The sequence below is a fragment of the Zingiber officinale genome, unplaced genomic scaffold (genome assembly GCF_018446385.1).
Source record: "Zingiber officinale cultivar Zhangliang unplaced genomic scaffold, Zo_v1.1 ctg249, whole genome shotgun sequence".
Lineage (NCBI taxonomy): Eukaryota > Viridiplantae > Streptophyta > Magnoliopsida > Zingiberales > Zingiberaceae > Zingiber > Zingiber officinale.
The window spans coordinates 22526-49943 of NW_024589920.1; the positions used below are offsets into that span (position 1 = coordinate 22526).

At 39.2% G+C, this 27418-nt stretch overlaps 2 protein-coding genes and 1 pseudogene across 2 annotated transcripts; all 3 read left to right on the forward strand.

Annotated features, from left to right (window-relative positions):
* Window positions 1-72: 72 nt before the first annotated feature.
* LOC122037245 (alpha/beta hydrolase domain-containing protein 17C-like) lies at window positions 73-3774 on the forward strand. The gene is made up of 6 exons (XM_042596686.1): window positions 73-472; window positions 1853-1889; window positions 1996-2232; window positions 2323-2370; window positions 2897-3354; window positions 3472-3774. The coding sequence occupies exons 1-6, from the start codon at window positions 168-170 to the stop codon at window positions 3551-3553; spliced, it is 1167 nt and encodes a 388-aa protein (XP_042452620.1). The 5' UTR covers window positions 73-167; the 3' UTR covers window positions 3554-3774.
* Window positions 3775-5536: 1762 nt separating this feature from the next.
* LOC122037248 (basic leucine zipper 43-like) lies at window positions 5537-5938 on the forward strand. The gene has a single exon (XM_042596689.1). The coding sequence runs from the start codon at window positions 5537-5539 to the stop codon at window positions 5936-5938; it is 402 nt and encodes a 133-aa protein (XP_042452623.1).
* Window positions 5939-10432: 4494 nt separating this feature from the next.
* Window positions 10433-22440, forward strand: LOC122037249 (annotated as a pseudogene).
* Window positions 22441-27418: the final 4978 nt, after the last annotated feature.

The following is a 27418-nucleotide window of genomic DNA, read 5'->3' on the forward strand; positions in this document are numbered from 1 at the left end:
ATCGCTAAAAAAAAAAAGAGAAAAAAAATATTTGCCGTGATTTCCGCAACAGAAACATTAGCCGGGAAAAACGCTTCCAAATAGGGCGATTCCTTCCTCTTCAGTCCCCGCCCTTTTCCCCTTAAAATCTCGATCTCCGTCGAGTGGCCTCGGATGCGATCAGAAAAATGGGCGGGGTGAAGTCGGCGATGGCGGCGAGGCTCACCTTCTTCCCGCCCCACCCGCCGTCGTACGAGTTGGTGGTGGAGGACGAGGCGGCGGGGAGTCTGTCCATGGCCGGCGTGAGGCCGCACGAGGGCGTCGAGGTCCGGAGGCTGCGTACGGCTCGCGGGAGCGAGATCGTGGCATTGTACGTGAGCAACCCGGACGCGAAGCTCACCGTGCTTTACTCCCACGGGAATGCGGCTGACCTGGGTCAGATGTACGAGCTCTTCGTCGGTCTCAGCAATCACCTTCGCGTCAACTTGATGGGGTGAGCGGCTCGGCGATCGCCTGCCGATCGATATTGTTCTTGACCGGTTCTTTTTCTTCTTCCATTACCTTGTTCGCCTGTTTTTTTTTTTTTATTGTTTCCTTGTGTAGACTTTATCTTTCTTTATTCTCTCTTTTAATTGTTATACTTCTTAAGAATCAAAGAACCTTTCCAAAATTGAGGAAATTGATGGCTAATTAGTTGAAAATTTCATGAATTTGAATTTTGTGCACGTTTTTCTCTCAGACCTAATAATTCTACCTAAAAAAAAAATCCATTTTGCAGACACTATGAATAGATGTAAATGCGAACTCTCTGTATGAGCTTTACTGGATTGAACTTCTACAGCATGTCTTCTTTGATGTTAACATAAATGTTCCTCCTTTTAGTGCTCATTTCATCCTACACAGAACCAAGCCATGCATTTCTGAAACAAAACCATCTCAGATATTGAGTGCACTACAGCGCTTTTGCTGATGAAGGCAGTGTGTGCACTAATAAACCAATACTCTATCTAGTCAAATTTTCATTTCTATTTCATAGAGGACAATTTAACTAAACTTGAAAATAAAAAGATTCAAAAGATATTTATGGTTTTGAATTTAAATAGGATAAGTTTAAATTCTTTTTGGTTTGCATCAGAAACTTCTTTTCTTGGACTGATGTAGCAAGCTAGGTATCAATAAGTTTCTACCACAATGTTGATTTGTATGTGCTAATTTTTCTCTATTGACAATTTAAGGGAAAAAGGGAGTGATAAATTCAATGAAAGGCAGGGGTGAGCATCTCTAACCCAAAATTGATAACAAAATCAGACCAAACAAATCCACACTAAATCATTTGTTTTATTAGTTTAGTTTCAGTTTGCATACTAGGAACACTTAGTGGTTTTGGTTTGGTTTGGTTTTGATTTGAACTTATACAAACTACTAAAACCAAACCACACTATTCAGATTTTTCTAAGATGTAATATTATTGTAATTTTAATTATCAATTACAATAAAATTGTTGTTTGGAAATGAGTTTTAATTGGTTTTAAGTTAAATTATATTCATTTTTTGATTAGTTGTTTCAAAGTGAACCATACCGGAAATTTGAATTCAGTTTTAGTTTGGATTTTCTAAACCAAAGATATTCCAGTTTAGTTTGATTTTCTTCACTAAACTGATAGATCAAAATGTGTTCACCCCTAATTAGAGTTAAGTTTTTGGTAATCAACAGCTCTTATAGCAAACTTGTTCCTAGGCTATTTCAACTGTTTCTCATTGTCTAAGCTGTTTTAATATTCTTGCCATCTGAAATGCACCAAAAATCCATGCCTGTTGATTCACATTATGGAAATTCAGGTTTTATAGAATTTGTTTGATACTTTAATTGCAGATATGACTATTCAGGTTATGGCCAATCATCTGGAAAGGTTTGCCTTACATCTTTGTTACATGTTTACCTTAACCCTTGATGTTAACTTCAAGCGATGAAAATCAACATATGACTTTGTTTTCCTACAACCATTGCACTCCCAGGCCAGTGAGCATAACACGTACTCTGATATCGAGGCTGCTTACAGATGCCTCAAGGAGACATATGGAGCCGTGGAAGAAAACATTATCTTATATGGCCAGTCAGTTGGTAGTGGTCCTACTTTAGATTTAGCTTCTCAATTGCCTCAGTTAAGAGCTGTTGTTCTTCATAGCCCTATCTTGTCCGGGCTCAATGTAATGTATCCTATGAAGCGGACATACTGGTTTGACATATATAAGGTTATCTCTCATCATTCTTTTATCCTATACTTATTGATCTTCATCTGTTGTAATGGGTTAAACATGAATCTTTCTTTCTTCTTCTTGCAGAACATTAATAAGATTCCATTAGTTACGTGTCCTGTGTTGGTAATTCATGTGAGTATTTGAAACTAACATTTGTCCTTAATTACTTAATTTTGCATCTCTCTGTCACTTTTTTGTATGTAATATATTTTTTCATGATACATTCTAGAACTGCTCAAACACTTTCTTGAGCCTTTTATACTGGTGTCCTCTAAATCATATTCTAGTTATGTCATTGTTCTGAATGTTCTGCTCTTTTAAATATTTAATCACTGTTGAAATCCAAAGAGTAGTTTCTAATTTTGCACTAAATGGTCAAATGAATGACAATTTAGAGTAGGTTCTTTTTCCAAACTCTGCAGGTAGCCATTGACTGTTTTCCTCGATTTTCCTCATTGTTTTTCTATTGAATATTTAGCTAGTGAATCCATGGTTCGTTACTATTTCTCCAACTATGTTGCCTTTTATTTATTTATTCTTCTTTTCCATGATATAGGAAAATTTGTTATATTTGACTATGAGAGAACTATATAGGTGATTGGTATTGTCAAAATGCAAAAGGTTTAAAATTTGCAATCATAACTTATTGCTTATGTAGGGAACAAAAGATGAAATTGTTGATTTTTCTCATGGAAAGCGTCTCTGGGAACTTTGCAAAGAAAAGTATGAGCCTTTATGGATCAATGGGGGCAACCACTGTGACTTGGAACTATTTCCTGATTTTATTAAGCACCTAAAAAAGTTCATATCAGTCGTAGAAAACTTACCTTCCAGAACTGATGAAACAATTTCCTTGAAAGAAATTGTAAACTCAGGTGTCACAGAGGCTTCCAAGACAAATCCCGACTGTTTAGAGTCTTCAAGGTTAAGCACAGATCAAACAGAATCGTCCAGATCCAGCACTGACCGGAAAGATAAATCAAAGAAGACAGAAGGCAGAGGAAAGTCGAGACCGAGCACTGACAAGAGAGAAAAATCAAGAAAAAGTGTTGATCACTCTGAACACATGAAGGATCCTGCTAACCAAGTAGAAAAACCAAGAAAAAGCATTGACTGGTATGTCAAAACTTAAAATTGGCTACGGTTCCTCTCTATTTTTTGCTAATCTATCTGAATATTGTGTCATGTGGATTTGCATGGTTCTTTCCTGACTGTTATAACAAATGATGGCAGCATTGGAGACATGATCAGATCGGTGGGCTTTTGCAATATTGATTGTTTGAAAGACACACATTCAGAGGTCAAGGAAATCTAAAGGTCATATTGTTGCTTGTTTTCTTTGTTTATTGGTCGGGCAGTTTCTTTTTATTATTCTTTCTTTTTCTTTTTCTTTTCCTTTTTTGGAAGAAGCTGAGGAATGTCCTTTGCTTTTCAACCAATAAAACATTTGGCATGGGGTGTAGTTTTGGTTATTTTACTTAATCTTATGTACACGTTTCCTTGTTCCATCAGACAATTCTATGGTGTTTGCCAATAGTGATGATAAGTGTTGGAACTTCATTTCCATTTTGAATGGAAATTAATAAACTGTAAAAAAACCAGGAAGAACTTAAAACCAGAAATGCTAAAGCTGGACTGCAGTTCTCATTAGCAAATTAGCAACATCTTGTCTCATTGATCTCGTAATGCTACAGCCATGTAGGGCACCTCTTGCCTCTGAATAATTTTCAAATGTGAGAAGTTTTAGGAAACAAGGAGTGGAGATGGTGTGCAAGACTAAGGCAAAAGCTTGTGTGTGTTGCAGTAGGTCACAGTCTGGACTGGTTTTGTATCAAACCAAAACATTCTTAATATTTTCCCTTCTTCTAATGCATCCAGATATACATTTTGACCTTTCATACAAACAAGAGGAGAAGACTTCTGGAGCATTTCCGTGTATCATGCAAGAGAAAAGAAAAGGATATATTTTAACAGAAAGGAGGAAAATGATTCAGTCTTATCCACATTTGTAAATATTTTACTAAATACACCATGAAGCATAAAGATCAGATTCAGTGGCTAAAAATGACTGCTAACAAACTTGAAAAATAAAAACCCAATTGAGCAAACAAAATTAATAACTTAATCAAGATGCTGCAACTACAAGTCAACAGAAATTAATAAGTTAATCAAAATGCTGAACTATATGCAAAAATTTGTGTCAGGTATGATAAGATACATCGACAGCGATGAGGCAAAGTGGAGTCTGATTTGATGAAAAGCTAATTGGCATCTGCAAAGTCTAGAAGCAAAAAGATACACAGCATTAATTACAGATGATCTTAAAAGTGTGAATGTGCAGTCTGCCTGCCAAGAATACCCAGAATAAGGTTCTTGATCAAGTTTGTTTGAACTCTTCTTATATATATATATATATTTCAACCAATTGATATTGATCACTGTATGGCTAATGGCTTTCAATTTCAAATCCCTAACCCACCAAAGAAAACCATGGTAAAAGATGCATCTAAATGTTCTCAAGATATATGGAAGATTGGAGAGAAAGACTATGGTGAGCCTCATGACCAATTGAAGGACAAGGAAGAAATTCCAACTTTGCATCAAAACTTTATATATAAATGAGTCTAAGATTATTTTGAGCTACTTATGAGTGTACTCCCTGTTATTCTTTTTAATGCACTTACATGAAATAAAAAGCATTCTCAAAAATTTCCACACTCTTCTTTCTTTTCTTAACATATATTTTCTTCTAGAAGGCCTCACTATCAAATTTAAAGATACCTTACAATTATTAATAACCTCAAGTAGTATTATAAGATGGAAATCTTAGCACGATCGAGCATTAGTGAGTTTGATTCCACAATAGTTTAAGAAAGTTAGGGGGGCCTCACGGGCGTCTTCTCTTCACAGAAAGTGACTTCATATATTTGCATCAGTGACACTGAAGTAAGCCATATATGATCCTCTCAAACAATAACTTGTCAGATTAAATTTTGTGGGATGATTTGTGGAATCAATTAGGGCTGAGGCCTTTTAGTATAGTGAAAAAGTGATTTAATTAATCCGAATAGTATTTAATGCTATTCTGCATGGAATTTTATATGGATAAAATCTTGAATAGTTTGGGAGACAAATACGGCTCCATGGTGCAGTTCAACAGTAGTGAAGACTGAGCCTTTACAGAGAATGCAGAGCTCTCGTGGTGCTTTCTTAGCTTTTTAAATCATTTCCAACACCCTTCAAGATCCGGAATTAGTTGCAAGCATGCATCCTGGAATTGAATAGTCGCCGGTGGCAGATGCTTCTCATGGCTCACAGCAGCGGTAGCATTCCATGCTTCAGTTTTGCCGCCGCCGCCGCTGCCACTATCTCCGGAATTGCTGCAGCAGAAGAAGAGCAAGCCAGGCTGAGGGGGGTGGCAGCGGAGGAGGAGAGGAGGAAGAGGAGGATGGCGTCGAACAGGGAGTCGGCGCGGCGGTCGCGGATGAGGAAGCAGAGTCAGCTGGCGGAGCTGTGGTCGCTGGCGGCGCGTCTCCGGTCGGCCAACCGCCGGCTGCTGGAGGAGTTGAACGGGGTGATGAGGGAGCGTGACGAGGTCCTGGTGGAGAACGGCCGGCTGGGGAAACGCAAAACGGAGCTGGAAAAGAAGCTGGAGAAGCTGCAAGCTCCGGCCGGTGGTGGTTGTGTTCCAGGGAATTAATTATCAGGAAGAAGTATATATTCTGGTCTGATAGAGAGTTTAATTACAGAGTGACAAGAAATCATACATATAATCGAGTCCTCCTTTCTTCTCTTCTTCGTTCTGTTTCTTCATCGCTGAGAAATTCATCTGATGTTGCTGTATGCAATTGAGGGTGATCCTGTCCAAATCGGAGACGATGGTACGCTGGGTGAGTGACTCAACTCTGAGCGGGAAGACAATACACTTAAGTCAGAATCAGCTTAGAAAGGGGAAGAAGATGACTAGGAAAATAGTAGACCAGTAGTGCAGATGTGTATGTATGTATGTACTTACCTAATCAACAGAGAAGATCCTCTTTTTATACAGTCTCTCATAACTTTCATAATAATAAGTGTGTCAGAATATGTCGGGTAATGAAGAATGTAAGACCGCTATTAGAGGAAGATTTCGTTGTGTGTATATGTCAGGTGATATGGGTTATGATAGGCCGGCCCGGCGGATGATGTAGAGTCATGGTTGAGTGGATAAGTAATAGGATATGGGATGACCAAATAAAAACTTTCTGCAAGTGCTCGGTCAGATAAAGTTCGATCGAGCGTAAAGACGCTTAGCTTTATATAACTTTTAGTATATTTCTGACCGAGATATGGCTGAGCGAGCACCAATATGCTCATATATGCTCAGCCGGACAAAGCCCGACCGAGTGTAAAGGTACTTAGCCTTATACAACTTTTAGTACATTATCGGCCGAGTTAAGGCCAAGCGAGCACTAGTGTGCTCATATATGCTTGCCCGGACAAAGCCCGACCGAACGTAAAGGTATTTAGCCTTATTCAGCTTTTTAGTACATTCCTGGCCGAGTTAAGGCCGAGTGAACATCAATGTACTCATATATGCTCGGCCGAACAAAGCCCGACCGAGCGTAAAGGCACTTAGCCTTATACAACTTTTAGTACATTCCTGGCCAAGTTAAGGCCGAGTGAGCACTAATGTGCTCATATAGGCTCGGCTGGACAAAGCCCGACCGAGTGTAAAGGCACTTAGCCTTATATAACTTTTAGCACATTCCCGGCCGAGTTAAGGCCGAGCGAGCACCAATATGCTCATATACGCTCGTCCGGACAAAGTCCGACCGAGCGTAAAGACACTTAACCATATACAACTTTTAGTACATTCCCAATCGAGTTAAGGCCGAACAAGCACCAATGTGCTCATATACGCTCGTCCGGGCAAAGGCTGACCGAGCATAAAGGCACTTATCCTTATACAACTTTTAGTATATTCTCGGCCAAGTTAAGGCCGAGCGAGCACTAATGTGCTCATATACGCTCGTCCGAACAAAGCCCGACCGAGCGTAAAGACACTTAGTCTTATACATCTTTTAGTACATTTCTAGTCGAGTGAAGGCCGAGCGAGCATCAATGTGCTTATATATGCTCGGCTGGGCAAAACCCGGTCGAGTATAAAGGCGCTTAACCTTACAAAGCTTTTAGTATATTACCAGCCGAGTGAAGGTCGAGCGAGCACCAATGTGCTCACATACACTCTGTCGGACAAAGTCCGACCGAATATAAAGGTGCTCACCATTATAGAGCTTATAGTACATTTCCGACCGAAACATGCCTAACAAAATGTACTCTTAATATATATGCAATCGGCTTGAATGACCGGTCGAGACACATATAACAAAGGGTATTTTTATTATATATGCGGTCAGCTTAAATGACCGGCCAGAACATGTTTAACAGAGGGTATTCTCATTATATATGCGATTGACTAAATGACCGGTCGAGACATGTTCTACAGAAGTACATAAGTATGACAGCTTGGCAGATTTGGCGGAAAATATCTTCTAGAAGCTTCTTTAGTTATAGTGACGTGTTCTTATACATACTTCATCAGGAATATGAGTCACAAATGACAAAAGAGGTACATTTAGGGTACAAAAAGGATTCCTTAAAGAATTATTGCACGAAGCCTAGAAGATGACTTTATCTTTTAACAAACTCTAACAAACAGGGGACCACCTCATGACTACGGAGGTTATATGAGATAGTAGAAAAAGGGGAATCCTCTCCGTTGCAAGGAAGCAAGTGTTGGGGTTGCAAGGTTGCAAACATAGTCCTTCAATCTTACAGCAAGTTTTAGCATCCAAACTCTGTTTCTAAGTACTTCCATTACTGTACTTCTTCTTTTTTCACCTTCGAGAGAGGAACTGACTTGAGCATTGGAGGGCCTAGCTAGGGATCCCCACCTCAGTCTTAGGTCACTAACGCTTTGTTAGCTCTTCTCACTATGCGTAGGATCGTTGAGGAGTTCTTCCTTCAAGTGGTCGTCTGCATCAGAGATCACTATTCATCGGGGCCAACTCACCACCTCGCAGGTTTCAGATAGGATCAACCTTAATTAAACTTTTCAATAACATAATTAAACTTTTTATTTTTGGCAACTTAATTAATTTTTTAATTTTTAACAACTTAATTAAAATTTTGATTTTAACAACCTAATTAAATTTTTAACTTGATTTTTAACAATTTAATTAAATTTTTAACTTAATTGAACTTTCAACAACTTAATTAAATTTTTTCCATAAATTTTTTATATAACTTAATTAATTTTTTTTAACTTAATTTTTTTTCAAAGCCTTAATTTTTTTTTGAACTCAAACAACTCAATTTTTTTTAAAAAAACCCCGGGTACTTGGACAGCGTCCAGGCGCCCTGCCCTATGCCGCCCTTGGTTTTTGTTAGGGGGCCCCTAGTATAGGGGTCCGGCTGCCCTGCTCCGCCGCAAGATCTAGGCGCTCGGATATAGTCTGAGCGCCCAGACCACGCCTATATAAGAGGACTAGCAGACACCCCTTTTATTTGCCCTATTACATTTTGCAAAGAGTCTTCATTGAACTCTTCAAAGCAAAAGTGGAAAAATAAAATTTTGTTCCCACAAAAATATTAAACTTTTATTCCTCTGATTTTTGAGCCGCGTTGTTGAGGATCAATCGAGGTCATCATTTCTATTACAAATATTCACGATGCGTTAGTAATATTTGAAACTTAAATTTTATTTTTTTGTTTGTCTAAATTAGAATTTTATAAACCATTGTCAGTAAAATTATAAGTGATGTGTTTTTCCCACCTCAAAACTCACGTCATAAATTGATTCACAATGGTTTATAACCATTGTCAATAAAATTATAACCGTTGTGTTAATCCTGCCTAAAAACTCCATCGAAAATTAGGAGCGTCAAAACATGACAGCAAAAATTTTTAGCCCAAATGCCCCTGTTCAGGAAAAGTAAAGCTTCCATCCTCCTCTGTCATGGCTGGATTCCTCCCCTTCGATCTCATTGTTGTGCCCAAAGGATGTCCACATATCTTCACAATGACATGATATTGTCCACTTTGGGCCTAGACCCTCATGGATTTGCTCTTGGGCTTTTCCCAAAAGGCCTCATGCCAATGGAGATATTATATATCTTTTTAAACCCATGATCTTTATCAAATATTTTCAATATGAGACTTTGATTGAACCCCAACAATCCTCCCCTCAAACGAAGGACCACAATTACTCTCATGGTCCGGGCCTCCCCGCGAGCATCCGATCACCCTGACCTGCTCCGGGGCTCCTAGCGAACATCCGCATCTGGTCACCCTGACATGCTCTGGGCCTCCCCACAAGCATCCGCATCCGGTCAACTTAACCTACTTTGGGCCCTGTCGCAAGCATCCGGTCACCTAGACCTACTTCGGGCCTCCCCACGAGCATCTGGTCACTCATGACTAGCTCTGGGCTTATCCTCAATTTCGTTCAAGGCTACCCCACATGACATCTGGTTTAGACCATGACTCTGATGTCATTTGTTGCGCAAAGACGGGGCAACACCTCTCAACCTCTAACGTGTAGAAGAAGAGGAAGAGAGAAAGAGATCGTACGTAGCAACTAGACAAAGACGCACAAAAGGAGAGCAAACATGAGGAAGGAGAAGAAGAAGAAGAGGAAGAAGAAGAAAAATTACCGTGGTTTAGAGCCGTGCCTACTCCATAAAAACGACCGAAGTTTTATTAGAATTCTCTCTACACAAGAGAATCATATTACATGATTCTTGTGATTATTGTTGTACAATGGGTTTACAATGATCCTTATAAATAATACATAAACCCCAGACTCGGTAAAATCATAATAGAATTTTGTTATGAAAAATCGTAACAGAATTCTATTATGGAAAACTGTAACAAAATTCTATTATATAAAATCGTAATAGAATTTTATTACAGAAAATCTTAATAGATTTTTCTTCCATAGCATTTATCGCATTGACCTTCATCCAAATATGAGTCAGCCACCCGTAAACAATCTCCACCTTGACTGATATTCACCCCTTCGAAGAACACGAGGATCTGAATAAAGCTCCATCTAAATTTCTGGGTCTGGGCTTTCTTCCTCTAACATCTAGAGATATGGATTAAGTTCAAGCAATGCTTGAACTTCTCTGTGGTCACTGGCTTTGTCAGCATGTCTGCAGCAGAAGAAGAGCAAACGAGGCTGAGGGGTGTGGCAGTGGAGGAGGAGAGGAGGAAGAGGAGGATGGCGTCGAACAGGGAGTCGGCGCGGCGGTCGCAGATGAGGAAGCAGAGTCAGCTGGCGGAGCTGTGGTCGCAGGTGGCGCGTCTTCGGTTGGCCAATCGCTGGCTGCTGGAGGAGTTAAACGCGGTGATGAGGGAGCGTGACGAGGTCCTGGTGGAGAATGGTCGGCTGAGGAAACGCGAAACGGAGCTGGAAAAGAAGCTGGAGAAGCTGCAAGCTCCGGCCGGTGGTGGTTGTGTTCTAGGGAATTAATTATCAGGAAGAAGAAGTATATATTCTGGTCTGATAGAGGGTTTAATCACAGAGTGATCAAGAAATCATACATATAATCGAGTCCTCCTTTCTTCTCTTCTTCGTTCTGTTTCTTCATCGCTGAGAAATTCATCTGATGTTGCTGTATGAAATTGAGGGCGATCCTGTCTAAATTAGAGACGGTGGTACTCTGGGTGAGTGACTCAACTCTGAGCTGGAAGACAATACACTTAAGTCAGAATCAGCTTAGAAAAGGGGAAGAAGATGAACAGTAAAATAGTAGAAGAGTATTGTAGATGTGTGTGCATGCATACACGTACTTAACTAACGGAGAAGATCCTTTTTTATACCGTCTCTCATAACTTCCGCAATAATAGGTGTTAATATGTCTAGTGTCAGAATATGTTGGTAATGAAGATTGTAAGACTGCTATTAGAGGAAGGTTTTGTTACGTGTATATGTCAAGTGATATGGGTTATGATAGGCCGCCGGCCCAGCAGATGATGTAGAAGTCATGGATGAGTGGATAAGTAATAGGATGGATGAACAAATAATGCTTTCTGCAAGTGCTTGGCTGGACAAAGCTCAACCGAGCGTAAAAACACTTAGCCTTATATAACTTTTAGTATATTCCCGACCGAGTTAAGGTCGAGCGAGCACCAATGTGCTCATATACGCTCGGCCGGACTAAGCTGTTGGTGCAGTTAACACTAACGGTCTAACCCAGGTTTTGATGAATGACAAAATAGGCTAGGTTAGTTTTGTTATTGATCTAACACTCTGACCGAGTGTGCAGGAGAAGTCCAGACAGGTCGATGGATTGACCTGATGTCTGGTACGAAGCCCAGCTAGGTCAACGGGCCGACCGGATAGCTGACACGAAGTCCAAACGGGTCGACGGGCTGACTGGACTTTGGCACAAAGCCCAGCTAGGTCGATGGGCTGACTGGATAGCTGGCACGAAGTCCAAACGGGTCGAAGGGCTGACCGGATGTCTAGCAGGTAAGTTGAGGTAAGTCACTGGAGGAGAGTGACTGTGAGGACGCGTTCCCGGGAAGGGAACTTAGGTGTCGATCCGACTTAGAACCATTTCAAAACTCTAAGTCGAGATCTTGACTAGATTCCGGTCTCGGAGAGACGGAATCTAATTAATACTATTTCTGCTTATTATAACTGTGCTAATAATCTATTTTGCAGGAGATATAAGTGTCTCGGACTAACGTTTTATTGTAAGAAGGAAGCTGCTGGAAATCAAGGTCCGGCCGCCCGGAAGGTACCCAGGCGCCTGGAGGTCAGGGTGCCCGGAGGTCAGGGTGCCCGGGAGGTACCCGGGCACCCGGAGGCAAACTTTTATCCCCAACGTCACTGTGCCACGTGGAGTTCGCTGGTTGGCTCGGCTACGTCATGGGCAGGGCGCCCTGAAGGTTCCAGGTGCCCCGAACCTCCTATATAAGGAGGGTTAAGGCTGAAGCTCCAACAACAACTCAGAATTCACTCTCGTGTGCTCCTGCGACGCTGCGAAAAGATCTCCGACGAAGTTTTGTTTTCTTTCCTGCATTATTTTCTTAACTGTCGGTTTTCTTTCACTACATAATTCTTGTATGTAGTTTGTAATAAGTTTCGAATTATTAGTGATTGTCCATCAAAAGCACTCTTGTGTGCGAGCCTTGGAGTAGGAGTCGTCAAAGGCTCCGAACCAAATAAAAGAACTTGTGTTAGCCTTGCTCTTCTTTTCCTTATTCTTTTTTTTCCGTTGTTAAACTCTTTACGAAAGTCTTTTAAATCGCTATTCACCCCCCCCTTCTAGTGAAACTTACGATCCAACAAGTGGTATCAGAGCGGGTACCGCTCTGACTTGGTGCAACCACGTCCAATCAGACAAGGGGTGGGGGGGGGGGGTGAAACTTTCCTTTTTCTCGTTTTCGGCTTTCAATTTTTCGCATAATTCCAAACTGGTATTATTACCTTTTTGAAAAAAAAATTTCGTTGCAATTAAATCTAAATTGGTGCAACACCAATTTAGTTCTTTTTATTCTTTATTCTTCCCGCACTACTAATCCAAGACCAAGTCTTGGGATTTTGTTTGTCGTTGCTTTATTGTGTGCAGGGTCATCATGTCTCAGATCGAAGGTTTCAGTACGGTACGTTCTCCCCTATTCAACGGGGATGATTTTCCGTACTGGAAGAAAAGAATGGAAGTCTACCTGAAGACGGACTTCGACCAATGACTCAGCGTCACAAAAGCCTATAGAGCACCAGTTGACAACTCCGGAAATCTACATGATCCGGAACAATGGACTTCGGACATAAAGAAAAAAGTATCGACGGAGGTGTGAATATGTCTTAGTGTCAGAATATGTTGGTAATGAAGAATGTAAGACCGCTATTAGAGGAAGGTTTCGTTGCATGTATATATCAGGTGATATGGGTTAGATAGGCCGCTGGCCCGGCAGATGATGTAGAAGTCATGGATGAGTGGATAAGTAATAGGATATGGGATGACCAAATAAAGCTTTCTGCAAGTGCTTGGTCGGACAAAGCTCAACCAAGCGTAAAGACACTTAGCCTTATACAACTTTTAGTATATTCCCGACTGAGTTAAGGTCGAGCGAGCACCAATGTGCTCATATATGCTCGGCCGGACAAAGCCAGACCGAGCGTAAAAGTGTTTAGCCTTATACAACTTTTAGTACATTCCCGGTCGAGTTAAGGCTGAGAGAGCACCAATGTGCTCATATAGGCTCGGTCGGACAAAGCCCCACCGAGCGTAAAGGTACTTAACCTTATACAACTTTTTAGTACATTCTCGGTCGAGTTAAGGCCGAGTGAGCATCAATGTACTCACATATGCTAGGCCGGACAAAGCCCGACCGAACGTAAAAACACTAAGCCTTATACAGCTTTTAACATTCCCGGCCGAGTTAAGGTCGAGTGAACACTAATGTGCTCATATACGCTCGTCCGGACAAAGCTCGACCGAGCGTAAAGGCACTTAGCTTTATACAACTTTTAGTACATTTCTGGTCAAGTGAAGGCCAAGCGAGCATCAATGTGCTCGACCGGGCAGAGTCCGTTCGAGTATAAAGGCACTTAACCTTATAAAGATTTTAGTATATTACTGGCCGAGTGAAGGTCGAGCGAGCACCGATGTGCTCACATACGCTTGGTCGGACAAAGCCCAACCGAACATAAAGGTGCTCTGCCTTATAAAGCTTATAGTACATTTCCGACCGAAACATACCTAACAAAATGTACTCTTATATATATGCGATCAGCTTGAATGACCACTCGAGATACATTTAACAAAGGGTATTCTTATTATATATACGGTCGGCTTAAATGACCGGCCATAACATGTTTAATAGAGGGTATTCTCATTATATATGTGATCGGCTAAATGACCGGTCGAGACATGCTCTACAAAAGTACATAAGTATGACAACCTAACAAATTTGGCGAGAAATATCTTCTAGAAGCTTCTTCAGTTATAGTGACGTGTTCTTATGCATACTTCATCAGGAATATGAGTCACAAATGACAAAAGAGGTACATCTGGGGTACAAATTAAAAAAGATTCCTTAAAGGATTATTGCACGAAGCCTAGAAGATGACTTCATCTTCTAACAAACTCTAACAAACCGAGGACCACTGCATGACTACGGAGGTTATATGAGATAGTAGAAAAAGAGAATCCTCTCTGTTGGCAAGGAAGCAAGTTCTAGCATCCAAACTCTGTTTCTAAGTACTTCCATTACTGTACTTCTTCTTTTTTCACCTTCGAGAGAGGAACTGACTTGAGCGTCGGAGGGCCTAGCCAGGGGTCCCCACCCTAGTCTTAGGTCACGAACGCTTTGTTGGCTCTTCTCACTATGCGCAGTATCCTTGAGGAGTTCTTCCGGATCTTCAAGAGGTCGTCTACATCAGAAATCACCATTCATCGGGGCTAGCGCGCCACCTCGACAAGATTAACCTTAATTAAACTTTTCAATAACTTAATTAAATTTTTAATTTTTAACAACTTAATTAAAATTTTGATTTTAACAACATAATTAAAATTTTAACTTGATTTTTAACAATTTAATTAAATTTTTAACTTAATCTTTCAACAACTTAATTAATTTTTTTTCATAAATTTTTTATATAACTTAATTAAATTTTTTTAACTTAAAATTTTTTTCAAAGTCTTAATGTGAACTCAAACAACTCGATTTTTTTTTTAAAAAAAAAACCCGGGTACCTGGATAGTGTCCAGGCGCCTTGCCCCATGCAACCCTTGGTTTTTGGTATAGGGGTCAAGGAGCCCCGCTCCATCACAAGGTCTAGGTGCCCGGACACAGTCCGAGCTCCCTGACCATGCCTATATAAGCGGGGCAGCAAGCACCCCTTTTCCTTGCCTCACTACATTTTGCAAAGAGTCTTCTTTGAACTCTTCAAAGCAAAAGTGGAAAAATAAAATTTTGTTCCCACAAAAATATTAAACTTTTATTCCTTCGATTTTTGAGCCGCGTTGCTGATGATCAACCGAAGTCATCATTTCTATTATAAATATTCACGATACGTCAGTAATATTTGAAACTTAAATTTTATTTTTTTTGTTTGTCTAAATTAGAATTTTATAAACCATTATCAGTAAAATTATAAGTGATGTGTTTTTCCCACCTCAAAACTCGCGTCATAAATTGATTCACAATGGTTTATAACCGTTGTCAATAAAATTATAACCGTTGTGTTAATCATGCCTAAAAACTCCGTCGAAAATTGGGAGCGCCAAAACATGACAGCAAAAGTTTTTAGCCCCAATGCCCCTGTTCAGGAAAAGTAAAGCTTCCATCCTCCTCCGTCATAGCTGGATTCCTCCCCTTCGATCTCGTTATTGTGCCCAAAGGCTGCTCACATATCTCCATAATGACATGATATTGTCCACTTTGGGCCTATGACCCCATGACTTTGTTCTTGGGCTCTCCCCAAAAGACCTCATGCCAATGAAGAAATCCTACATCCTTTTAAACCTATGATCTTTACCAAATCTTTCTAATGTGAGACTTTGATTGAACCCCAACAATCCTCCTCTCAAACAAAGGACCACAATTAATCTCATGGTCTGGGCCTCCCCGCGAGCATCCAGTCACCTTGACCTGCTCCGGGCCTCCCCGTGAGCATCCACATCCGGTCACTCTGACTTGCTCTGGGTCTCCCCGCAAGCATCCACATCCGGTCAACCTGACCTGCTTTGGGCCTCTCCGCAAGCATCCAATCACCCCTGACATACTTCGGGCCTCCCCACGAGCATCCGGTCACTCATAACTAGCTCCGGGCCTACCCTCAACTTCATTCAAGGCTACCCCACATGGCATCTGGTTTGGACCATGACTCTGATACCATTTGTTGCACAAAGAGGGGGCAATACCTCTCAACCTCTAACGTGCGAAAGAAGTGGAAGAGAGAAAGAGATCTCATGGAGCAACAAGATAAAGACGCACAAAAGGAGAGCAAACACGAGGAAGGAGAATAAGAAGAGGAGGAAGAAGAAGAATTGTCGTGGTTTGGAGGCATGCCTACTCCATAAAAATGGTCGAAGCTTTATTAGAATTCTCTCTACACAAGAGAATCACATTACATGATTCTTGTGATTATTGTTGAGCAATAGGTTTACAATGATCCTTATAAATAATGCATAAATCCTAGATCCGGTAAAGTCATAACAGAATTTTGTTATAAAATATCGCAACAGAATTCTGCTATGAAAAATCGCAACAAAATTCTATTTTATGTATTTACAATTCATGCTTTCAAACGTTGTATGGGGCTTCTCCGCCTCCGACTTTGCTCGAAGAAGGAGACTTTGCAAGTGCTTGTTGGGTTTTTCGGGCCGCGAAAATTATTTTTTCACGTCGCGGAAACCCCGAAACCCCCGTCACCGGATCCGTGCGAAGTAAAATAAAAAAAAAAATAATACGAGTACGAGTTTCTTAGACTTAGTTCTAAACTATATTTACAAGGAGAAAACTTTTTACCCTTTATGCGTGCCCTTTACGAATCCCGCTCATCCAAGGAAGTGCCGGATCTCGAGATCGTCAAGCGTACGATCCTCTAGAAGTATCCACACGAACAAATGGGTGGAGAAAAACTAAACAAAGGTGTGCTAGCACCCTTGATCAGTCACGGCAAGAGGAGGAGAGGGAAAGCAAGAAGAGAGAGCAAGGAAGAAGATGGAATGAATATCCCTTTAATGAAAAATCAATCTCATTCAACACTATAAGTGGTCGGCCACAATGGGAATTGAAACCCCTATTCTCATTTAATGTGGCCATTAAAGATATTTGTAACCTCCATGAGGTGGCACACACATGTGCTAAACTTGATGATGTGTAACACCATTATTGGCCACTTAACGCCAAGTTACAAATGATGTGGCATAAAGTCAAGTCAAACTTGACTCTTCCTCTTCCTCTCAAGTCAAGTCAAACTTGACTTAATCTCTCTCATGGTTGATCTAATCCAACCATTTAATTCAAGCCAATTTAATATAATGAATCTAATTCATTTAATTAAATTGATTCAATGAGTCATAATCTAAATTAGACTCATTGAACACATGAATCAACTTGAGTCCAACTCAATTAGCCCAATTAGGATTACTCTTAATCCAATTTGATTCATCACATGAATCTAATCCTCTTGGTTCATCATATGAACCTAATCTCCATCTAATTGTCCTTAGTGTGTGACCCTATAGGTTCTTGTAACGTTGGCAATGCCCCTAAACCCATTTAGGAGCATAAGTAATGAGCGGTATCTAGTAACACATCATTACTACCCAAGTTACAAGAATGTTGAGATCCAACATCACCTTGTGACTACTAATTGTGACTCCTCACAATATATGACAAGTGTCCTTCTATCCTAGACATCTAGATTGATCAATGTGAGACATAGACCGTGTCATCCTGTGACCAATCTAAATCTTGAACTCCAAGTAGACTCACTAAATCAAATGAGCTCAATATCTCATATTGACTCATTTGGGCATGGTCATGCACTTTGTGGTCTCACTCTATCAAGAATATCGATGTCTCTCCTGTCATATAGGAGGGATAGATCCCATCTACATCACTCACATCCCTCTGCATAATTCGTTACATACCCAGTAATCGCCTTTATAGTCCACCCAGTTACGGGTGACGTTTGACGAAACCAAAGTACATAACTCCTTATGTAGGGAACCATGGTGACTTCAGGTCTAAGGACTAGTAGTCATACTAATAGTCACATGAGAAAGTATATGACACTCATATAACGATCCATGATACTTTCTCATGGCGGGTCATTCAGTATACATTCTCCAATGCATACCCATGTGTCAACTTGATATCTCTATATCCATGACTTGTGAGATCAAGTCATCGAGTTGACCTACATGCTAGTTTTATTGCATTAACATTGTCCCTGAATGTTAATACTCGACTAGGAATGATTAAGAGTAGTGTTCCATATATCATCTTACTATCGATTCAACTAATCAATTGATATATGTAAGAACCTTCTACTCAAGGACGCTATTATACTTAGTTTATTTGGCACCAATACAAGTAAGTATAATAACCAAAAACAAATGCCTTTATTTATATAAGAATATAATACAACAAGTCCATAATACAATCATCAAATGATTGGCTCTAGGGCTCTAACTAACAGTGCTTACATTGCCTTGGATTAGCAACATTCCCGGTTGCAAACTATGTAAATTTCGATAGCCTCGTATTTATTTATACACATTATATTTTTATTTTTTAAAGTGTTTGTCTAACTCAAGTCGAAAGAACAAGAAGGGTATAATCATAATTTCAGGAGAATTCACCTCGTCGTGCGGGCCGCCCCGCGACCTACACATGAACCACGCATCATAATCTATCTCATGACAACTTAAGGTACATAGCAAAACTACTAACAACAAGTGAACCAAGCTACCACGACCTGTTTCATAGGTAGTCAGGATATGTAAGTAGCTATATAGCTATTGATTGTAGACGAACCACTCTACCATGACCTGTCTCGTGGGTAGTCAAGGTACACAAATAAACTACTAACTGCAAGCGAACCACACTACCATGATTTGTCTCGTGGGCAGTCGAGGTACATAAATAATGCAACAAGAACCAAGTAAAGTAGTAAACAATCACACCCAAGTGACCGGAGCAACAGTCGAACACGTAACATATATATATATGTGTGTGTGTATGTGTGTGTGTGTGTGTGTGTGTGTTTGCTGATGTACTTGTTTGAACTCCATGGACCGACCTCAAATTAAACAATCGATATATATAATGAGTCATCAATAAGGTAACATATATAGGCCATGCAAGCTCAACCCCTATTAATAATTAACTTGATAAATTCATAATCAATCCTACCAAATCAAATCAATCGGGCATGACCAAAGCCTAGTTAGGCCAAGTTGCTCATGCCAAGTCCGATAAGATGAGTGAGTCAAGCCTAATCAATTAAAATTTACAGAATAATAATATTAATTAAGGGGGGTGTATTCAATCAAGAGATTGAATGACTTTCATTGACTTTTTTTTAATGATAAACTTTTGTGCAGTTGATTGATTTTTATTGACTTATATAGAATCTCGCGTAGTTGTGAAAAGAATTCTATGGAGTTCTATAGACTTTTTTTGCAAGACTTTTACATACATTTATAAACTTTTTCATGGAAACTTGTGGATTTATGAGAAAGAAAAATTCGTTTCGTTATTGCCAATATGATAATTAAACATCGCTCCACATTCGATCCGCTATTGTATCTCTCCATGCATTGACATTTGCTCGTTGTTGTTCTTGAGTATCAAATAATTGATCAAAGTAATCTACACCATGAACTTGTTCTGGTAAGGATGATGAAACTTCATTATCTGGTTCAACTAGAAATTCATCAGAACGACACTCCTTGTGAAGAAAATTATACAATCCGGCACAAACCAAACTTTTTATAATAAAAATTTTATTTTAAAAAAGACCGTAAACTTTAAAAAAAATTAAAGAAAAATTAAAAAACGGTAAACTAATAAAAAAACATAAACTAAAAAAATCGTAAACTTAAAAAAAAATGTAAAGGAAAAAACATAAACTTTAAAAAAAACTTAAACTAAAAAAACGTAAAGTCAAAACTTAAAAAAAAAACCTAAACTAAAAAAAAACATAAATTAAAAAAAAACGTAAACTTTAAAAACAAAAAAAATAGAGAAAAAGCATAAAATTCAAAATAATAATAATAATAAAGTTAAAAAAAATGTATAGTTAGTTTTGTAACAGAGGGTAACACATCCCTAAAGTAATCTCTATGGTAGACCGTCGACGTGATTAAGGTGGTGAAGGAATAACATCGAGAACAGTGTTAAATTTGATCAAGGTGGTGAAGATTCTTTGTTGAATATGCGTCAAGTTGTATTGTATACTATTGTATTGGTAGGCTTTGGACGGGGCTCAAAGAAATAATCAAAATCGAGGAGCGGAAAGAGAAAGGACTTATTCGTAAAAAATTAAAATGATTTGAAGTCTATAGAAATCTCAAGGGTGAGGAGAAGACTTTTTATTTTATATTTAAACTTGTACCAAGTATTTTGGAGAGCTCTCATTGGTTAAAATTTATATCCAAGGAATTCTAAAAGAATTCATGAAAATCTATTAAAATTTTGAATACCAAAAGATTTTCATGGAGTTTTAAAAAGTCGAGTTTGAATACCACATGACTTTTTAAAACTCTATAAAAATCTAATTTGGATACCATTAGATTTCTATAGAGTTTATAAAATTCTAGATTGAATACATCTAGACTTTTAAAATCCACAAAAGTCATTCAAAGTAATTAAAAGTCCAACATTGAATACACCCCCTTAAGTCCGTACTGTTATTAGCACGATTTGTTTTGTATGATATAAGCACAAATAAATTCAACAAAATATATTATATATATATATATATATATATATATATATATATATATATATATATATATATATATATATATATATATATATATATATATATATATATATATATATATATATATATGTATGATACAAGGAATGAGATAATGTAAATATGACAATTAAATCAAATAAAATATCAATAATTTTTTTTATTGATTTGCACTTATCCAATCTAATAATTATATATTGATGATGCACAAACGAATTAACCTACCTTGTATAAATGAAGAGCATGTTATTAATGAAATTGACCGATAAGCACAAATAAATTATACAAGGAATGAGATCGTCAAAATATAAATATAAATATATATGACAATTAAATCAAATAAAATATCTATAAATTTGGTATATATAGATTTACACTGATCCAATTTCATAATATATAAACGAATTAAGAGCATGCATGCAGCCGTACGTTTAATATAATTAATTATTCTTCTTCATCAAGTTTCTGCGAATTCTGCATCCATGGCGAATTTTTTGTTAGCTTTCCTCCTCCTCCTGCTGCTGCTACGGCTAGAACACTGCTACGGCGAGCCGATGGAGGATTCCTAGCTCGATGGAGAATTTAATGATGACTGGCGACGGGATAGATGCTACCGTGGTGACCGGGAACAGGAGCGTTAAAGATGGCTACCGGACCTTCCAAACGCCCACCTTCGGTTAGTTATGAATATATAAATAATCAATTGATTTAATTTACAATTAATTAATATGAGAATATATATTCTCATATTAATTAATATGTTTGTAGTTTTTTTACCAGCGAACTAGTTGAATTAATTGCAAAATTAAACAGTCGTACAAGAAATAGATGTTCACTTTGCTAGCTTCTAATTAATCGACAATTTCTAAAATTATTTGATTTCATTTTACTCGATCGTCAACTCAACTGTATCAATAATTTCTAGAACCTACGTATTGATCTATTTAATTAATATTTATTCAAATTGATCAGGATCCATTTAATGTTTGTAATTCAATGTACATTGATCAGGCGTATCGGGCAACGGATTCATCGCCCGCGACATGACTTTCCAAAACACGGCCGGGCCGGAAAAGGAACAGGCGGTGGCGCTCCTATCCCAGTCCAACCAGTCCGTCTTCTACAGATGCAGCTTCAAGGGTTACCAGGACACCCTCTGCGTCCAATCCCAAACGCAGTTCTACCGAAACTGCGACGTCTACGGAACCATCGACTTCATCTTCGGCAACGCTGCTGTTGTCTTCCAGAACTGCAACCTCTGCGTGAGGCGGCCGATGAACGGCTAGGAGAACGTCGTGACGGCTCAGGGCAGGAACAGCTCGGACGAGGCCACCGGCATATCGATCCACAACTCCGTCGTGGCTGCAGCGTCGGACCTCGCGCCGGTGCAGGGGTTATTCAAGACGTACCTCGGTCGGCCGTGGGGGAACTATTCGAGGACGGTGGTGATGAAGACGGAGCTGGGCGACTTGATCGACCCAGCGGGGTGGTTGGAGTGGGACGACCGCCCCGCGCCGAACACATTGTACTACGGGGAGTACATGAACACTGGCGCCGGCGCCGACACGAGTAGGAGGGTGACTTGGCCCGGTCATCACGTGATCAATAACTCGTCTGAAGCTGAAAAATTCACCGTCGGAAGCTTCTTGTCCGGCGACTCGTGGATACCAGCCACCGACGTTCCTTTCACGTCGGGACTATAAATTAATTATACATGGTGCTATATATAAATAAAGGGGCAAACTGGAAAATCCAATAAATAAATTGTGTTTCTTGGTAATAAATTGCAAGTTGCTTTGTTCTATCTTCGAGTCATCGAACAATTGTGCAATCCATTATTGCAAACCCTTTATCTGATCACGTGGCTCCTAATTACTCACCCGAATATCGGAATATGGCACGATGTACCAGTTGAATATGATCTCCGATATCCAACAGATCTCCTGGTTCTTCAATCTCTAGCTTCTCTTGATCTTGTACGTTCTCTCTCTGCTTTAATTTGTTGCTTACATTGTCCTGGATCAGCATCAGCATGGGAATAAATTAAAGGACGTTGTGGACCTTACCTTCTCGATCGTTGCTGATTCTTCCTCAGCGTGTTATAAAGCAACCACTGAACGTCGCCACCAACTCTCCCTTCTTCGCCGGACAAGATACAGGCATGCATTAGGATGAGTCAGAACGTTGTGACATGTCCCGAAGAAAGCCACGACTCGTAATTAAGCTTATTCTCCGGACGCAGTCCTTGACGGATTCGAGCATAACTCGATCTAGCTGATGAATCATCGACCACCGTTTGTTCGAGCTAGGGAAATACTATCTGTCAGTTATAAGTACTCTGGCTAGCACGATCGAGGTCGACGTCAGCAAAGAAGTCCAAACTCCAACGTTCTTCTTCTTCAGGGGTAATGATAATGATTAAGCCACAGAATTACACATTGTTCCTCACTTTGCACGTGCCGTTATATTGATTGAAGAGATCATAATCTGATGATTCGATGCAATCAATTTACATTTACATTTCTTTTTGATACCAGTGCTCGCTCTTTAATATATATAATTATCAATGGGCCGGGAGACCTTGAATCCGAGTATGCCAAGATTCTGTCCCACCGAGCGATAGACCAGCGATCTAGGGGAAGAAGCGGCGGAGCTACAGTGACCTGGAGTCCTTCGAGGTGCAAGGATTAAAGGACTAATTGGGGTTTGTCTACAACATGGGACTAGTCGGGTGGCATAAGTACTGAAAGCCTAGCGAATGCTATTCCAGGTCGGCATGAGAGATAAGAAGCTAAGCTAGTCTTATGAAGGTGACTGAGAGTGCAGAAAAGGCCGAGTTACCAGGTCGTACCTCTCCGAAGCATGCATAGTGGTTCGAGGAGAGACCGAGTAGCTCATGCTCCGCCAAAGGTGGTGTGGGTAGAAACCACCACAGGGGAAGAGATGAAGCAATAGCTATATAGCTTAGGTCCTGGGCAAGGACCGTGTCCTGCAATGTGAGGAGAGGAATATAATATTGTTGCATCCACCATATAATCTATCTTTAGGCCTACAATGGATCCTTAATTAGGTTGAATACTTAATCGAGATCAGGAAAAAAACAGTGAGTATTTCATATCTAATAAATGATCGATGTTTGCATTGTTGATATTGGAATGAAAAGTACTTTGGGTCTTGAAACCTGTGTTTTTCTTGCAATGAGCAAACATACCTCTACTCGTATCCACGTCAAATTATCTTCGAGGTGACTTTGCTAAGTCATAAGTCGTGCCTCTTCTTCGGTACTAGTGGAAGAGGAGAGACGAAGCGATCTGAGAGAGGGATCACGACTCAATTTGTACTCGATGGCAATTGTGACCTGACGACACAAATTGAGGTGAATGGCAACAACTATTGTTGTCATTAAAGGTAATACCGTTGGGAATAAAATCCAAGTTTCACATTGGAAAAATATGATAAATGTCATGAGTTTAAAAAATAAAGATATTTTCATTGGTATAAGGTCTTTCGGGCGTACCAATTGTAAATACCCTGGGTTAGTTTTGATATGATCAGCCAAGTTAAGTTAGACCCTATGTATTTGATCCCTTATGTCTGAGTGTGAAGAGACTTAGGAACACAAGAAGTCAAGTGGAAGTCACAACGAGCGAGAAGGATGAAATGGAAAGGGAGTCGATGGACTCTGTGCATCTGAGGGATGAGGAGCTGCGGAAGGGTACATCAGCAGAGCAAAAAGGATACGCGCGACGAATCCAAGGGGAGAGAAGCCGAGAGGAAGTTTTCTCGATGACAAGGTTGGAGTTGGGTTCGGGTGAACTCAAATTTGGACGACCAAAGCATCGCCCTAGCGATCGGAGTTGGAAAATGGTCAACACGAAAGTTGACCATGAAGACTCGAAAACTTAAGGCACCTCGGATGCCTAGAAAATTAGCTACCGTGGAAGAGACCTGAGGCGTCGTTGTTAATTAGAGACGCCTCGGATGAATAGTAGCAAAGCCACCTCGGATCAATTGAAGGTGCCTCTGATGATGAAGAATCATTGCGAAGTGGATAAGCATTGGAATCCAACTCAGCATCTGCCGAGGCATCTCTGATGAACTGATGCAGCTCCATTCAATCAAATAAGCTGAACATTGCTAAAATTCATCCATTGGAGGCGCCTCGAGTTTCCACGTCAACAAAACAGTCATTTTGAAAGGTGCACTATAAATTGTGCCATAGGGTTAGGAGTAGACCTGACCACGGTTCGGAACCGATGGTTCGACGGTTCGGAACCGCCGGTTAGACGGTTCGGAACCGCCGGTTCGACGGTTCCAGGCAGGTCGACCCTTAACCTTAACCGCCCAAGACGGTTACGGTTCACGGTTCACGGTTCGTCACGGTTCGCCACGGTTCAAGATTAATATGTTAAAAAAAATTAAAAATTAAAAATTAAAAATTAAAAATTAAAAATTAAACATTAAACATTAAAAATTAGAAATTAAAATTTATTAAAAAAAGTGCTTGCACTTATTTAAGTTGCCTATGTATCCCTTTAGGGGAATCAAAGCCCACGTAGTTCTTTTACATTTTTATCCTTTTACATTTTCATTCACTTCCATTTCCTGTTCCTGTCGTATTTGTTCCTTCAGTATCAAAATCTTCAACTTCGTCATCTGAAAGTTGCATTCCTTGTATTCTTTTCTCCGCTCTGGTCCAATCGTCCAGTAATGCTTGGACTTCCAATGAGTCGGGAGACAAAGTTGATCGTCGTTCATCTAATATGTTGCCGCCGGCACTGAACGTCTGCTCCACAGCTAAAATTTCTTTTGCGATCACGGAGAGAACGGGAAAGCTTTGAGCCTTCTGTGACCACCACTTTAAGATATCGAAGTTTTCGCTATCTGCTTCATTAAAATCAAAAGAAGTCGTAAAATAATTCTCAAGTTCCTGTGTGGAACTTGAGGATCCTCGTGGACGTTTTGTCCGTTCTTTTAATAAGAGTTGTACTTTTGTAAGTTTTAAATTACTACTAGTAGTTTGTTGAATTTCAGAAATATTAATTTGTGTTCCATATTTTGCATAATATTGATTATAAATATCATATAAATAAATTCTAACATTATATATAATATTAACTGGATCAGGGGAAGAAGAATCTTTAATTGGAATTAAAGCGTCATAATATAAAGTTAACATTTCTTGTAAAACTTCTAATTTAAATCTAGGATCTAAAGCAAATGCAATTAAATAAATTTCAGGAATTAAATAAAAATATTTTTCCCATTTAGTTTTCATAGCTAAGATGCAAGGAGATAAAGATTCATTATTAATATGTTCATTTAAAACTAATACTACATTAGAAAAATTTTCTAAAACTAATTGAGCAGTGGGATAATAAACACCGTAAAGTTGTTCGGTTGCATCATTAAATACTTTTAAAATTTCACAAATACTACTACAAATATTCCATTGTTGTGAAAATAAATATATATTAGTATTAGTGTTTTGTGCAAAAAATGAACATAATAATTCTTTATATTGAAATGAATCTTGTAATAATTGATATGTTGAATTGCAACGTGTTGGTACATCACGTGGAAATTTTTTAGGTCTCATTCCATTAATTTTACAAAACCTACCCTATTGTTTCATTATATATGGATGAGACCATAAATAAGAAATTGCAATTCTAATTGGTTTAATATAACTTTCTAAAATTTTTAAACCATCTTGAACACATAAATTTAAAACATGACATACACAACGAATATGAAAAAATAAACCTCCAATAATAGGTTGACAAACAAATTTTAGATCATCTATACAAGCGGTATTAGAACTAGCATTATCTAATGATATTGAAAATATTTTATGAGTTAAACCATATTCTTCTAAAATTAAACATAATAATTGTGCGATATTATGAGCATTATGTGATTCATCAAAAACTCTATAAGCTAATAATCTTTTTTGGAGGTTCCAAGAGTTATCGATCCAATGGCAAGTCACACCCATATACGAATGTGTTTGCCAATGATCACTCCAAATATCGGAACATAAAAAAACTTTATTATCTAATTTACTAAATTCATCAATTAAATTCTTTTTCCTTGTTTTACTAATTTTTAATTATACGAGTAAGTGTAGTCCTAGGAACACGTTTAGCACATGGATTAAGAGATTCTTTACAAAAATCTTCAAATGTGCATTTAGATCCAAAATTAAAAGAAAGATGTTCTACGGAAACAGATTTAGCTAATGATTTTCTTAATTTATTATCCGAATATAAAAATAAACCGGAATTGGTACTATCGTTAGTTGAAGAAAATCTTGATAATTGTGTTTGAGAACGGTCGAGTCCATATTCCGTCGGGTGCTTCGTTTCTACATGTCGTTTCATAGCCGTCGCCGACTTGGAATTTGTATGAAGCATTGCAGTGCTTACATTTTGCATGCATTTCTCCCGATGGAAGAGTGACCTCAAAATGTTTAGTGAAAATAGAAGACTTTAGAGGAGGAAGTTCCCGAACCTTAGAAGTAATTGCATCGGTACTTCCTTGTGTTTCGGGTGTCGGATTCGGAAGATGCTCGATCTCATCATCGGTGGATTGAATGTTGGGGTCCTCCTCCCGCGGTATTCATTATTTGCTTTCCCTTCCGAGCTCGAGATGATGCACCTCCGCGGCCTCCATCCATTG

What these genes read in the sequence shown, in the direction of transcription:
- LOC122037245 (XM_042596686.1), top strand. Translation starts at nt 168, where the DNA reads ATGGGCGGGGTGAAGTCGGCGATGGCGGCGAGGCTCACCTTCTTCCCG. An exon ending in GTCCTGTGTTGGTAATTCAT is followed by an intron (nt 2,371 to 2,896) that starts GTGAGTATTTGA and finishes TTGCTTATGTAG; the next exon opens with GGAACAAAAGATGAAATTGT. An exon ending in CCAAGAAAAAGCATTGACTG is followed by an intron (nt 3,355 to 3,471) that starts GTATGTCAAAAC and finishes AAATGATGGCAG; the next exon opens with CATTGGAGACATGATCAGAT.
- LOC122037248 (XM_042596689.1), top strand. Translation starts at nt 5,537, where the DNA reads ATGCTTCTCATGGCTCACAGCAGCGGTAGCATTCCATGCTTCAGTTTT.